Source organism: Oncorhynchus tshawytscha, linkage group LG11 (genome assembly GCF_018296145.1).
Source record: "Oncorhynchus tshawytscha isolate Ot180627B linkage group LG11, Otsh_v2.0, whole genome shotgun sequence".
NCBI lineage: Eukaryota > Metazoa > Chordata > Actinopteri > Salmoniformes > Salmonidae > Oncorhynchus > Oncorhynchus tshawytscha.
In genome coordinates, this window is record NC_056439.1 from 21,733,165 (window position 1) to 21,747,087 (window position 13,923).

General features: G+C 45.8%; 1 protein-coding gene across 2 annotated transcripts in view; it reads right to left on the bottom strand.

The window, feature by feature from the left end:
• Window positions 1–1,077: 1,077 nt before the first annotated feature.
• fbxo34 (F-box protein 34) overlaps window positions 1,078–13,923 on the bottom strand; it is a 44,980-nt gene continuing 32,134 nt past the window's right edge. For both annotated transcript variants that reach the window (XM_024437037.2, XM_042329910.1), the window contains exons 2-3: window positions 12,781–12,967; window positions 1,078–5,588 (exon numbers count right to left, since the gene is read on the bottom strand). In XM_024437037.2, the coding sequence (XP_024292805.1) occupies window positions 3,176–5,578 (2,403 nt within the window). In that variant the 5' untranslated portion in view covers window positions 5,579–5,588; window positions 12,781–12,967 and the 3' untranslated portion in view covers window positions 1,078–3,175. The remainder of the gene's footprint in view (window positions 5,589–12,780; window positions 12,968–13,923) is intronic.

A 13,923-nucleotide genomic window follows, 5' to 3' on the forward strand; every position in this document is an offset into this window, starting at 1 on the left:
GCCCGATTAACAGTTTGAAAAAGTTTAATGGTTTCTACTAACTGCGCTAAGGGAACTGAGTTTCCATCTCGAAGGGGGGTTTTGTTTGGGACGTGTATCAAGAGTTGGCATTACATTTTCTGCAGATTGCTCATTCTCTTGAAAAGCCATGTTAGTGTAAGTAATACAACAAATTCTCTCTTACCAGTGTGATCATATACCTACATATTGTCAAATAAAATTGGCAGGGAAATTCAAGCCTAGCCAATAGAGTACCACAGAATGAGTCATAACTATAAGTCAAGGGGTCTGAATACTTTCCGAATGCACTGTAGGATTTCCTTTACTTAGTACTTTGTTGATGCACCTTTGGCAGCGATTACAGCCTTGAGTCTTGTTGGGTATGACGCTACAAGCTTGGCACATCTGTATTTGGGGAGTTTCTCCCATTCTTCTCCGCAGATCCTCTTAAGCTCTGTCAGGTTGGATGGGGAGTGTCTCTCCAGAGATGTTTGATCGGGTTCAAGTCTGGGCTCTGGCTGGACATTGAGACTTGTCCCCGAAGCCTCTCCTGCGTTGTCCTGTTGGAAGGTGAACATTCGCCCCAATCTGAGGTCCTGAGCTCTCTGGAGCAGGTTTTAATCAAGAATGTGCCTTTTCTCTCTGTACTTTGTGCCATTCATCTTTTCTGGAAGGTTCTCTCATCTGCACGATCCTTACTAGTCTCCAAACATGTCCAATCCTTCCGCAGGTGAAAAAACATGGAGCCCCACAGCATGCTGCTAATTATTTTTTTTCCCTGAGAACAACTTCAAAATGAATGTCTACTTAAAGCATTCATATTAAACTCATGAATGTAACTTTGTCAAATTGTTTTGTGGTCTCCTTGTAGCCGCCCTGGTTGTGCTGAAATAAAAAATTGTATAACACTTAATTGTGAGGCTAAATACAAGGGCTTGACATGCAGACAAATGAAAAGCAGATTTTTGCTGGGGTCATGGGACTGAGGGTTAATATAGAGACAGTAGCATATGTATCAAGTTGAGATTTAGAAGATACTCCTCAATGCTCAAATCAAAACCACTGGCAACCCACAGGATCTTTTCATGCATTTTATTGCCAAGTCTTATTCATCCCCTACTGTCTGTTGTGAATTCAAAAGGTCACCGAATGAAGAAAGAAACGAAAGAGCATGTAAACACACCATTTCAGGAGGCACTGACATGAGACAATTCCATGCCAATGTTCATATTAGCACCCATTGATACATTGCCTACTCATCGCAATTTGCCTTTTCAAGTGGACAATCCAGACCCTTTGTCGGAGGACTGCCATTTTGGTATTAAATTATAAAGTTGACAAAAGGGGGAAATTTCCCTCAAATGTTTGAGATGATTAATATCAACTTCTAGGAAGTAATTTCTCACACAGCAAGGAATACATTTATTTTGCTTTTATAAATCTGTTGTGCGTGTCTGTGCTCTTTCCCCAACACACCTGGACCCAAACAATACCCCTCGCCCCAATGAAAGGCAAGCCTACTAGCTCTACAGTATAGACCTTAAGTTGTGAACAACATTGACGTATGTCAATGACAACAAGATGTGATAAATAATAGAAATGGGTGACATTTAAGGCTGGAGACCCTTAGTATACATTTAGTCTATATCCCTGAATATTCAGTAAAGATCAATACATTCCATTTTTATGTTGTAACCTTTACACTTCCTTTCAGTTTAAAGACACCACGAGAAGGAAAGGTGGGTTATGACAGTTAACCTCAGAATGAATGCACTTTATTGTAGTAAAATGCCTTTGCAGGCAGAGTACAGCTGGAATATTATACAACAAACTGTTTTAAAAAATATCTGGAGGCAAACTACTTTTAGAGCCCATTTTCTCCCCCTTTGTAATCAACCCTGACTGTTTTCCTTCTGTTTTGTTGTTTAGATCATGTCCAGTTAATCATCATAAAGAACAGACAGGTGAACTTCTCCAGACATGTTTCCCTTCAAGAAATATCAGCATCATAAAAAGGAGGGATGAGCACTTGTCCAAAATGGCACCCTATTCCATTTATAGTGCACTGCTTTTGACCAGCCCTATTGCTCTGGTCAAAAGTAGTGCACTATATAGGGAATACTGTGCCATTTCAGACGCACATTAAAAATGGTGGAGAATAATGCAATGAGAGCGGCCAAATAAGCATATGGGTTATACATCTGGGACCCATTGTAAAACACCCAATAATAATAATTATTCATGAATATATACATGACGGGGTCAAAATAAACTTTTCTTTTTATCAAACTGAAGATAAATGCATTCAAGTCATAGATACTCGTGCTGCTTGTCAATCTTCCTCACTTTGTTTTTGATATAGGACTCTGTAGCACTACGTACAATGTAAACACAACAGGGCTCAGAACAAACTTTTTCAATCAAACCAGATACAGGACAGACAAAACCCTTTCCCTCTCTGACCCGGAGACTGATACAGTTGAGTTGAGATATAGACTCCAACATCCCAAACGGCACCCTATGGGCCCTGGTCAAAAGTAGTGCACTACATAGGGACTAGGGTGCCATTTGGGATAGGATATGGATGGGGTTGATTCACATTTTGCATAAACCGGTGACCTGCTGCAATGTATGTATCCACTTAGACAACAACACATTAACACTGAGTAAATCACACTTGTGGGTGGGGTATACTGCATAACGTTGATGGGCTTACCTTAACTAAAATAGCTATCCCAACGTATTGGTTAATGCATAAGCAAGGAAACATTATGGCTGTGGGCAAGGAGAGACACATTAAGCATCAACACTGAAGAGAAATCTGAAACAAAGCTTCTCTTCAACACACTCTGGTCAGAATCAGATGTCTTAACCCAACACATTGAAGCAAGTAAAAAGAATACCCTGTCAGAATCCTTTGAAGATTGAGAACTATGACCAGGGTTAAAGTGCTGACCATCTCAGAGGACCTGAGGAGGGGTTAGAGGTCAGTGGTTAGGGGTCAAGGAAGAGCTCCAGTGATTCCTCATCAGTACCAGCAACCTGGTTGCGGTCAGACACTCCCCACAAATAACTGCACATGCTCATATGGCAACACACACACACACACACACACACACAAAGCCCTCATTGGCAAAATAAAGCACACAGAAGTCAAGTCACTTTCTCCCATTGTCTACTCCTCAGTGACCGCCCTGGGTTTCTTATAGATTGGCATGTTGATACTATGGAAGGCGGGCACCCAGCGGTTGTCATGGAGACCGACGTTGCAGCCGGGCGTGTCTTTGTGGGAACCATGGCAACACATCCAGTACCCGGGGCCGTATGGCAGCGCCTGGCAGTAGGGCTTGTGGTGCCAGCGGCAGAGGGACACGTCCCCGCGCCCATACCGTTTTTTACACTGCTTGCAGGGATCGTCTTTGTAGCGGGGGTCGCACACCCAGCGGCAGTCTGCGGGTCGAACTCCGTAGCTCTCGATGAGGAACTTGAAGTAGTGGCAGGTGCACTTAAGCGCTGCCAGGTTCTCTGTGGGCAGCAGGCAGAAGATCTTAACGATAATGTGGTGAGGCAGGAAGGCCATGTACTGCTGGGGTTCCAGGAGCAGCTGGATCTTAAAGCGCATCTCCAGGAACTCGTGAGACACCAGGCGGCGCAGGGGGAAAGGCACGGTCTCACACTGGCTAAAAGCACTCCCCTCTCCCTCACTCACCGCCTTCTTCTCCTCCATCTCATCCTCCTCTTTGGCCCAGTTCTCACTGTGCGATATGGTTTCAGGGAGGAGGGAGGTGATAGCAGGGTCGCAGGGCTGAGGCTTGGAGGGTTCCGCTAAGTCTCTGGTGAGTTGAGGGCTGGACCCAATGTCCTGGGTGCGAGTACTGTCTGGGTGTGGGAGTTTGTGTTGTTCTAGCACCGGCTGTGAGGGCAGAGGGTGTGAGAAGAACAGCATGCCTGGGAGGGGCTCCTCACTCTGTAGACTGCTGCTGGCCCGCTCTGACTGGAGCTGGAGGTACAGATCCTGCCCAGCCTCAATGACCCTGCTCCCCACCTGCTGTCCCTGGGCCTCACACATCTCCTCTGGCTCTCTGACAACGTGGATGGAGGCTCCACACCCAGAGTCCACACTGTGAGATGGAGAAGCTGGGTCAGAGGAACGGGAAGCCCAGTGGGAAGCTTCATGGCAGCTGCTGGGAACTAGTTTGTCCGTGTGGATGGTGCTAACAGAGGGACGGCCCTCAGATGGACTAGCGTGGAGGTGCTGCACCCCCGTGGTCTCCTCTAGTCCGTGCTGGGGCCCAGTGGGAGACGGAGGTGGCTGGGCTGAGATGGAGCAGGCGTCTGCTCCTGCCAGTAACACCCGGCCCACCCTCCTCCGCAGGCTGTTGTTGCGCGACAGCTCTCCCCCAGATCCGGACCCTTCCCTTGGAACACTCCGGCGCTTCAGGCACTCTGACTCCAGCTTGGCCACCATGTCTGACACCTTTACACACTCTGCCTCATCTGTCCCCTGGGGGCTCTGGTCTGGGGCTTTGGGCTGCTGGGGCTCTTGGGTCAGTGACAGCCCCCTGGATAAGGTAATGCTTGTGGAGCTCCGCAGAGAGACAGGCTTAGAGTCCCCTTGCTTGTCGCTGGCTCTCTGCTCCAAGGCGGCCACCAACTCCACCACAGAGAGAGCCTTGCCCGTCCCAGTCTCACTCCCCTCCTCGCCCTCTACCCTACATACCTGCTCCCCACCCACCTCTACAACCCCACACTCAGGCACTCTAGGGCTCTCCTCTTCTGAGCTGTTCTTTGTGGGACTCAGTGGGCTCTGTCTCTCTAGAGCTCTGGGTGACTGTCGGTCTCTGTCCTGGTGGTGGCCCCGATGCCCTGACCTCCTCCTGCGCTTGGCCACAGAGCCACCCTCGTCCTCCCAACAGCTTTTCATCTTCACAGACACTGTCCTCACCGAGATGCTGCTCACCAAGTCTCCCTCACGCGCCTCCCTGACCGGCTCTCCTCCACCTCCACCATTCACCAGGCTGCCGCGGCACTGGGACGAGGCGAAGATGGCGATTTTCTCCTTGGTGTTGCCGGGCTTTATGACAGCCCAGATGTCCAGCGGTCCCTCTCCGTCCTCCCCCTGGTAGGAGACGCTGAGGGAGGCCTCCTGGTTCTCAGATCCCCCCAAGCCTGTAGAGGAGGTGCAGGAGGAGGTGGGGAGGAGCAGCAGGGACGAGGTGGTGGTGTAGGAGGTTTCGGAGGTTTTCCTCCGGGCCCAGGTTGTACTACTGTGGAATACATTTCCCCCAGACCCACTCAGCCTTGAGGTTTGCAGCCCACTACCACTGTTGCCGTGGGTACTATTACTGCCGTCACTGCAGCACCGGGTGTTGGTGGATATGACACTAAGAGGGGACCGGGCCGTGCCCGGGCCGAGCCCGCTGCTAGACGAGCCCACCAGGGCTGGACGGACCCCCCACTCTGTCCTCAGAGACAGGGCCCCCTGCTGGCTCATATGGTGAAGGCCTCTCTGGCTGTCCTGACTGGACTCCAGGTAGAACTCTTTCTTCTGCAGTTTGGGGTATGGCTTGAGGTGCATGGCTGCAGCCCTGGAACAGAAGAATGGAGTTCATGCGTTATTGTGGTACATGTGATATGACAGCCTAAACAGGGGCCTGTTCAGGAGGCTGCAAGAGAACATTCATAGAAGGCAGAATAGCAAATGAAGTCAGCTCTAGTTATTCTATTTCTATCTGACACGTCCTGAATATTTTGCCAACGCAGCAAATATATTATCAATAAACGCAGTTGGGAGTGGGACAGCCAGAACTATAACCCTCTATCTATGCTTGGACTACTGGGCCTCAGGTCAGCTACAGAAGAAAACAAGAGGTGCATTCCAAATGGCACAATATGTAGGGTATAGGGTACTTATTGCAAGATGGAGCAGGGGTTCCCAAACTTTTTGGACCCGGGAGGGGACTAATGATGCGCTGGTCAGCTGTTAGTTCACCCACACCCAATTGCTAGAAACCCATCCGCAACCACCCTTTTTTCTCCTCTTGAACATTTATTGAACAATGACGTTTTTCTTAAACATTTTTTTAGGCCTATTGAACAGTATGTGATGGGGTGAGCTCTCTAGTCACGTTGTATCACTGTTCTCCATTCCCCATGCACCCTACAAACATTTCCACTTCATTAAACTGCATTAGGCCTACTGCCATTGCATTAAACTTATGAGACCACCATTTGTTTGTGCTAATAGTGGTAACACATTTGGTATCGGAGAAAACATTTCGTAGTTTAAGCTAATTCCCACTAAAACGATTGTAATACAAGAGGTATTGTGTTGAAAATGTGTTAATTGGTAGAGAACTGTGGATACCAATATCCCTGTGAGCCTCCCAGGCCCATGTTACAAATGGTTAAGAACATACATTGTAGATTAATAATATTACATGGTATTGTATTATCCCACAACTTATTCTAGAAATTCATATGCCAAAATTTAAGTAATCTGTTCACAATATTCATAAACTCAAATGTCTCAGGGAACCCCTGAAATAGAAACTGAAGAACAGGTTTCTGCACTTGGCATGGAGAGGCAGACGGCCAAAAGGGGACGATTTGCCCTGCCCGCACCGGCCAACATACACCAAGTGTACAAAACATTAGAAACACCTTCCTAATATTGAGTTGCACCCCTTTTTGCCCTCAGAACAGCCTCAATTCGTCGGGGCATGGACTACAAGGTGTTGAAAGCGTTCCACAGGGATACTGGCCCACGTTGACTCCAATGCTTCCCACAGATGTGTCAAGTTGACTGGATGTCCTTTGGGTGGTGGATCATTCATGATACGCATGGGAAACTGTTGAGCGCGAAAAACCCAGCTGCGTTGCAGTTCTTGCCACTCAAACCGGTGCATTTGGAACCTACTACCATACCCTGTTCAAAAGGCACTGAAATATTTTATCTTGCCCATTCACCCTCTGAATGGCACACAATGTTTTGTACACGCAGTGTATATTCCTCTGGCAAAACTTTCCTTGTGAAAACACTAACAGTGGAAAAGTGCTGAGCTTGCATAAACTACATAGCTTACTTTACACTGGAGTTGGGTTGTGTCGATTTTGCACTGGGTACTTTTGCTGCTTATCTATGAAATCGCTTTCATCCTATTGATCAGGCCAGCAGGGAGAGGCAGCAGTCGATCCTTGCCTTGGATCGAGTGGCTCTAACCTAGGTTCTCTCATTTGTTCACACTGCATAAACAGTCTGCTTCCCAAAAGGCACCATATTCCCTACATCAAATCTTTTTATATATATATATAATTTATATTTATATATAATTTATATTTATAATTTATATTTATAATTTATATTTATATATAATATATATTAATATATATATATTAATATATTATAAATTATAAATATAAATTATATATAATTTATATTTATATATATAAATAGAAATAATATAAATATAAATATAAATTATATATAAATTATATATATATAAATATATAAATATATATCATGTACCGAATACAACAGGTGTAGTAGACCTCAGTGAAATGCTTAACCAACAGTGCAGCTAAGAAAAATACCTTAAGGTAAGAAATAAAACAAATAATTAAAGAACAGCAGTAAAATAACAGCAAGGCTATATACAGGTGGTACCAGTACAGAGTCAATATGTGGGGGCACCGGTTAGTTAAGGTAATATGTACATTTAAGTAGAGTTAAAGTTACTAGGCATAGATAATAACAGAGTAGCAGCTGCGTAAAAGAGGGGGAAGGGGGGGGGGGCAATGCAAATAGTCTGAGGTAGCCCTTTGATTAGATCTTCAGGAGTCTTATGACTTGAGGGTAGAAGATGTTTAGAAGCCACATGAACCTAGACATGGTGCTCCGGTACAGCTTGCCGTGCGTTAGCAGAGAGAACAGTCGATGACTAGGTTGGCTGGAGTCAATTATTGACAATTATTTGGGCCTTCCTGACACTGCCTGGTATAGACGTCCTGAATGGCAGGAAGCTTGGCTCCAGTGATGTACTGGGCCGTACGCACCACCCTCTGTGTCTTGCGGTCGGAGGCCGAGCAGTTGCCAGACCAGGCAGTGATGCAACTCGTCAGGATGCTCTCGATGGTGCAGCTGTAGATCTTTGAGGATCTGATGACCCATGCCAAATCTCCTGAGGGGGAATGGGTTTTGTCGTGCCCTCTTCACAACTGTCTTGGGGTGCTTAGACCATGTTAGTTTGTTGGTGATGTGGATGCCAAGGAACTTGAAGCTCTCAACCTCCTCCACTACAGCCCTGTCGATGAGAATTAGTCCTGTACTGACGCTTTGCCTATTTGTTGGTTCGTCAGCAGGGCATAGCGGGATTTCTTAGCTCTACCCTTTAGCTCAGTGCGGATGTTGCCTGTAATCCATGGCTTCTGGTTGGGGTATGTACATACAGTCACTGACGTCGTCCCCACATCGATGCACTTACTGATGAAGCCAGCGACCGATGTGGTGTACTCCTCAATGCCATCGGAAGAATCCCGGAACATATTCCAGTCTGTGCTAGCAAAAAAAACTTCCTGTAGATTTGCATCTGCTTCATCTGACCACTTTTTTTATTGACAGTCACTGGTGCTTCCTGCTTTCATTTTGGCATGTAAGCAGGAATCAGGAGGATAGAATTATGGTCAGATTTGCCAAATGGAGGATGAGGGAGAGCTTTGTACGCATCTGTGTGTGTGGAGTAAAGGTGGTCTAGAGTTTTTTTCCCCTCTGGTTGCACATTTAACATGTTGATAGAAATTAGGTCAAACTGATTTAAGTTTCCCTGCATTAAAGTCCATGGCAACTAGGAGCGCCGCCACTGGATGAGCATTATCCTGTTTGCTTATGGCGGAATACACCTCATTGAGTGCGGGCTTAGTGCCAGCATCGGTCTCTGGTGGTATGTAGACAGCTACAAAAAATACAGATGAACTCCCTAGGTAGTGTGGTTTACAGCTTATCATGAAATACTCTACCTCAGGCGAGCAAAACCTCACAACTTCCTTAGACATTGTGCACTACCAGATCCCTAGACATTGGTCAAAAGTACTGCATTAAATAGGGAATAGGGTGCAATTTGGGACACGTGGTGTCTTGTGGATGGAAAGCTGCGTCACACAATCTGATTATGGCAAAAACAAGGGTTGCTGTTCCCCCAGCCCAGCTACCCTCCCTCCATTGTTCCCCCAGCACAGCCTCTCTCCCGCTGCTATTCCCCCAGTCTCCCTCCCACTGCTCGGACAAAATGGGTACAGAGCCTAAGTTCAGACACAGCTGGGCCCTTACACAAGTCCTGTCAGCTGATCCAGCCCCTGACACACACAGGACTTCCAGTAGCCGCAGTGGGACAGGACAGACGGCAGTACATATAAGGCATTCTTCAATGCAGGGCAAATAAGGCATTCTTCACTGCAGCCCTGGAACTCTGATAAATGTGGGACAGTAGGGTGGAGGCGGGGGGAGCACCTGAGGTAACCAAATCAGGGATGGCATGCAGGGGAGGGGGTGGGTTTGAGGGTGACATGGGCACCGCAAAGGCACTGGCTGCATCTCAAATAGATTTTCTATATAAATACACACAACCAGTTTGGACACACCTACTTATTCAAGGGTTTTTCTTTATTTTTACTATTTTCTACATTGTAGAATAATAGTGAAGACATAACTATGAAATAACACATGGAACCATGTAGTAACCAAAAGTGTTAAAAATAGAACCTAAATATACTTTATATTTGAGATTCTTCAAAGTAGCCACCCTTTGCCTTGACAGCTTGGCATTCTCTCAACCAGTTTCACCTGGAATGCTTTTTCAACAGTCTTGAAGGAGTCCCCACACATGCTGAGCACTTGTTGGCTGCTTTTCCTTCACTCTGCGGGTACCACTCATCCCAAACCATCTCCATTGGGTCGGGTGGAAAAACAAATGATAGTGGGACTAAGTGCAAACCAGGTGGGATGGCGTATCGCTGCAGAATGCTGTGGTAGCCATGCTAGTTAAGTGTGCCTTGAATTCTAAATAAATCAGACAGTGTCACCAGCAAAGCACCACCACACCTCCATGCTTCACAATGGGAACCACACATGCGAAGATCATCAATTCACCTACTCTGCGTCTTACAAAGACACGGTGGTTGGAACCAAAAATCTCAAAAAAGGACAGATTTCCACCGGTCTAATGTCCATTGCTTGTGTTTCTTAGCCCAAGAAAGTCTCTTCTTATTGGTATTCTTTAGTTGTGGTTTCTTTGCAGCAATTTGATCATGAAGGCCTGATTCACAGTCTCCTCTGAACAGTTGATGTTGAGATGTGTCTTCTGAGGGTTGTAACTAATGAACTCTGCAGCAGAGGAAACTGAATCAGGCGTTCATGGTCAAAATGCTGCAAAGAAACCACTACTAAAAAAAAAAATCGACACACAAGGGTATATAATAGGGTGCCATTTGGGACACACACGCTGCTCTCTTGGGGTGGGGTGGCTTCATCTAGTAATTGGCTAGCTGGAGAGCATGTAAAGCGGTGTGCCAAGGGAGGGAGAATTACAGCGCGCTGTGTGTCCTTGAAAGGCCTGCAGTAGCCCCAGTCACTCTCCTCTCCCCCACCAGTCCAAGTGTTTTCACTGCTCTAGTGTGTGTGTGCACGTGTTGACTGAAGAGGGGAAAAAGTGGCACCAACATCAACTGAGTGGGATCACATTATATAGCCGTGGCAACAACTACACCTGTAATAACAATTATAATTCATTACAATTTTATACCACTTTTTTTTTTACAATCTCAAAGCACTTTAAGCAACAAAGAAAAACAAGAGAAAAACAAATAATTAATGGACAATCATGGCAGGCATGGTTCTTGCACTCTAAGTGATTCATGTCAGTTAGCCATTAGCTGACTTTATCAAAAGGTCATTGAAGCTCAGACAGCGACTTGCTACACTAATGTCACTAGCATCAGCCATTTTGTTCAGAGATCCACACTCCAGAGTACCACACAATGTGGTTGTAGTAGAATCAGTGAGGTGAAACTTAAATGTTGCAGAAAGAAAAGTAAATGAATAATCGATGCTGCAACTACTCTATTGCACATTTTTGTTCTATAAAATACATTTATATGTGAATGTTCTGCAATATTGTGGTTGCACCCTCCTAAACAGCCCCTTGGTCTGGCTTGCCAAGTTTGACTGTTACTCATTATTACACAACCTGGCCAGACTATTTCCCCTTCCCAGCAGTGCTCAGACCCCACACCGAGACTGCGTCTCAAATGCCACCCTATAGCCTATATAGGGCTCTGGTCAAAAGAAGTGCACTATATAGGGAAGAGTATGACATTTGGGATAAGCCCATTACACAAACTCTACCCTCCTGCAAGTCATACTTTCCTCAATGCCTGGTGCCAGTGCCAAAACACATCAGTGCTAATGGCAATTTCAGGGAAAAGTACAATTTAGCGTTATGTAAAAATAAAATAAAAACTGGAAAAACTGTCTGAAGTGAAAGGCACAACAGAGCTGGCCCTAGTTGGACTGGAGGGGCAGTCATGGGCTCTGATGAGGTGAGCTCACTCCTGAACTCCGCTAGAGAAAGCAGCTTCAACGCAACAACCTCATTCTTATCTCCTCTATTCCCCTCCCCCCTTCAAGAGTCCATGACTTCTTCTCCATAGGAGGTTGCCAGGGAACTGATCCAACTTCAAAAGTCAAGGAATGAAGTCACACGAGGGCCGTGTTCTAAATGGAACCCTATTCCTTATGTAGTGCCAAAGCACTCTATAGGGAATAGGGTGTCATTTGGGAAACACACGAGCAATCAGTCTGAGGCTGCGCCTGCATGTTGCAATTATGTGCAACATCACATGTTCTTCCTGAGGCGAGGCAGGGGGCTACTGGAGCGCACACCTGGGTTCAAATGCTATTTGAAATCGATGAAATACTTGTTTGCTCTAGCGGGCTTGCCGTTTTGGGACTATTCTATTTGTCCACTAAGCCAGGCAAACGCGATCAAGCACAGATTATGAATTTATTTGAAAAAAGTATTTAAAACGCAGGTCTGGTTGGTGGGGCTACACAGCATCTGGGGCTGACGCAGCCTGAAGCACGGCACGGGCCTCCACACGTGTCTGTAGTTTGGCATAAACAAATGGGCCTTCATTTACAGACACGAGGTAAGCAGGGGGGATAATATACTCATGTGTTTTGCGACATCGTTATGGGAAAGTCATACTAAATAATCCCACTACTTAAACCATCATTCACCTGGCTGGCAGGCACTGTCCCACAGAGCAGTACAACAGGTGTTATTCAGTCAAGTAAAACATTCACAACTTTGGTTGCAAATAGAAACGTTATGAGTAGAGCTGACAATCCCATATTCTACATAGAAATACATAATGTAGAATCAATAGGCCTATCTGAAACAATAACCTCGCACCCTCCTGAACAGGAATTCTAGCTCAATATGGGTGGCTCTAATAATAATTCCATGCTGAAGAGGTAAGCCTAGTTCAATGCTAATGTTAGCAGTAGTGACTAGGTAAACCAACCCAAACGAAGCATGGATTTTAGTCTTGTCCATTAGCTGCTTTTAACATAGGAACCAAGTCATTTTATAATTTGAGTGCGCTGTCCCTTTAACTCACCTCTGAGGAATGCAAGTAGGTAGGTAGAGTGGTGATTTGTGAGTGAGGGGGGACTCGGCGAGATAGAAGCTTACTTCCAGTGTGTGTTTGTATCTTGTCTCTTACCTCCAGGCTGACAGCAGCAGGTTGGATGGTGGTTTCCTATGTTCGCTGTGAGAGGAGGCGGTAGATTCACATCTCTCAGGAATTCAGCTCCTCCCTCCAGTCCAGTGTGGTGACAGACGTGTCTCTCCCACAACCCCCTGCAGGCCACGATCTGATGACCTCACAACTCAGGGTCCCATCCACCGCACTGCAGGGAAACAGACACATGATGTACAGTTAATTACAGCTCAGTTCCAGACAGACAATCTCACACATAGAAGAAAGCACTTAAATGGAACATGGCTGTGTGTGGTGCAGGGTTCTCCCCAGGACTTGCAGAACACTTCCAACTGCCATTTCCTTGTATGATAACAAATAGAGTAAAACATTTGAATGAAAAAACAATTTAGAGCGGCGCAGCCAGGCCATAAGGTGGTTCAGCACCCCTCTTACATTCTTTGAGGAGAACCCTGTTGTGTGTGTGTGTGTGTGTGTGTGTGTGTGTGGGGGGGGGGTCAATGATCAATGATCTGCAGAACTGCATAAGTAAACAAGCCCAGGGCCGAATCAAAATCCAACACTTCTTGAAATGCTGCCTGGCTGAGATTGACAGATGGCAACGAGTTAATATACAAGAAACATATGGGCAAATATTCACAAAAACATTTTTCCACAAAGCTGTTCCTCTGAATGTGAATGAATGGCTTATGTAAAGCCAGCCAAACCTGGCACAGTCTAACAAAAACAGAAAAGGCCAAACAACAAAAGGCCTTTACAATGTTGTGTTTGTGGTTTAACCACCAGAGTTTCCATTATCTTATGCCTCATTTCCAACACTATCCAATAAATCTAAAAATACATCACTGAACTGCAACAAGTCAACCACAGATAGCCTAAACAAACATGTGCCATTACATCAAATAATTTTCCACCTTCAACTTCCAAGTCAGATATGAAACCAAAATTTGTTTGCAACTATTCAGACTGATAAACTGTACATTCAGTTCAAACTGAGCCAACACTGAAGTGGAAACACACTCCCTTCAAGGTAGCATCCCAAATGGCACCCCATCTACTCCCCATTAGTGCACTACTTTTGACCAGGGTCCATATGGCACTGCTCTAAAAGTAGTGCACTATATAGGGAACAGCGTACTATTTGGG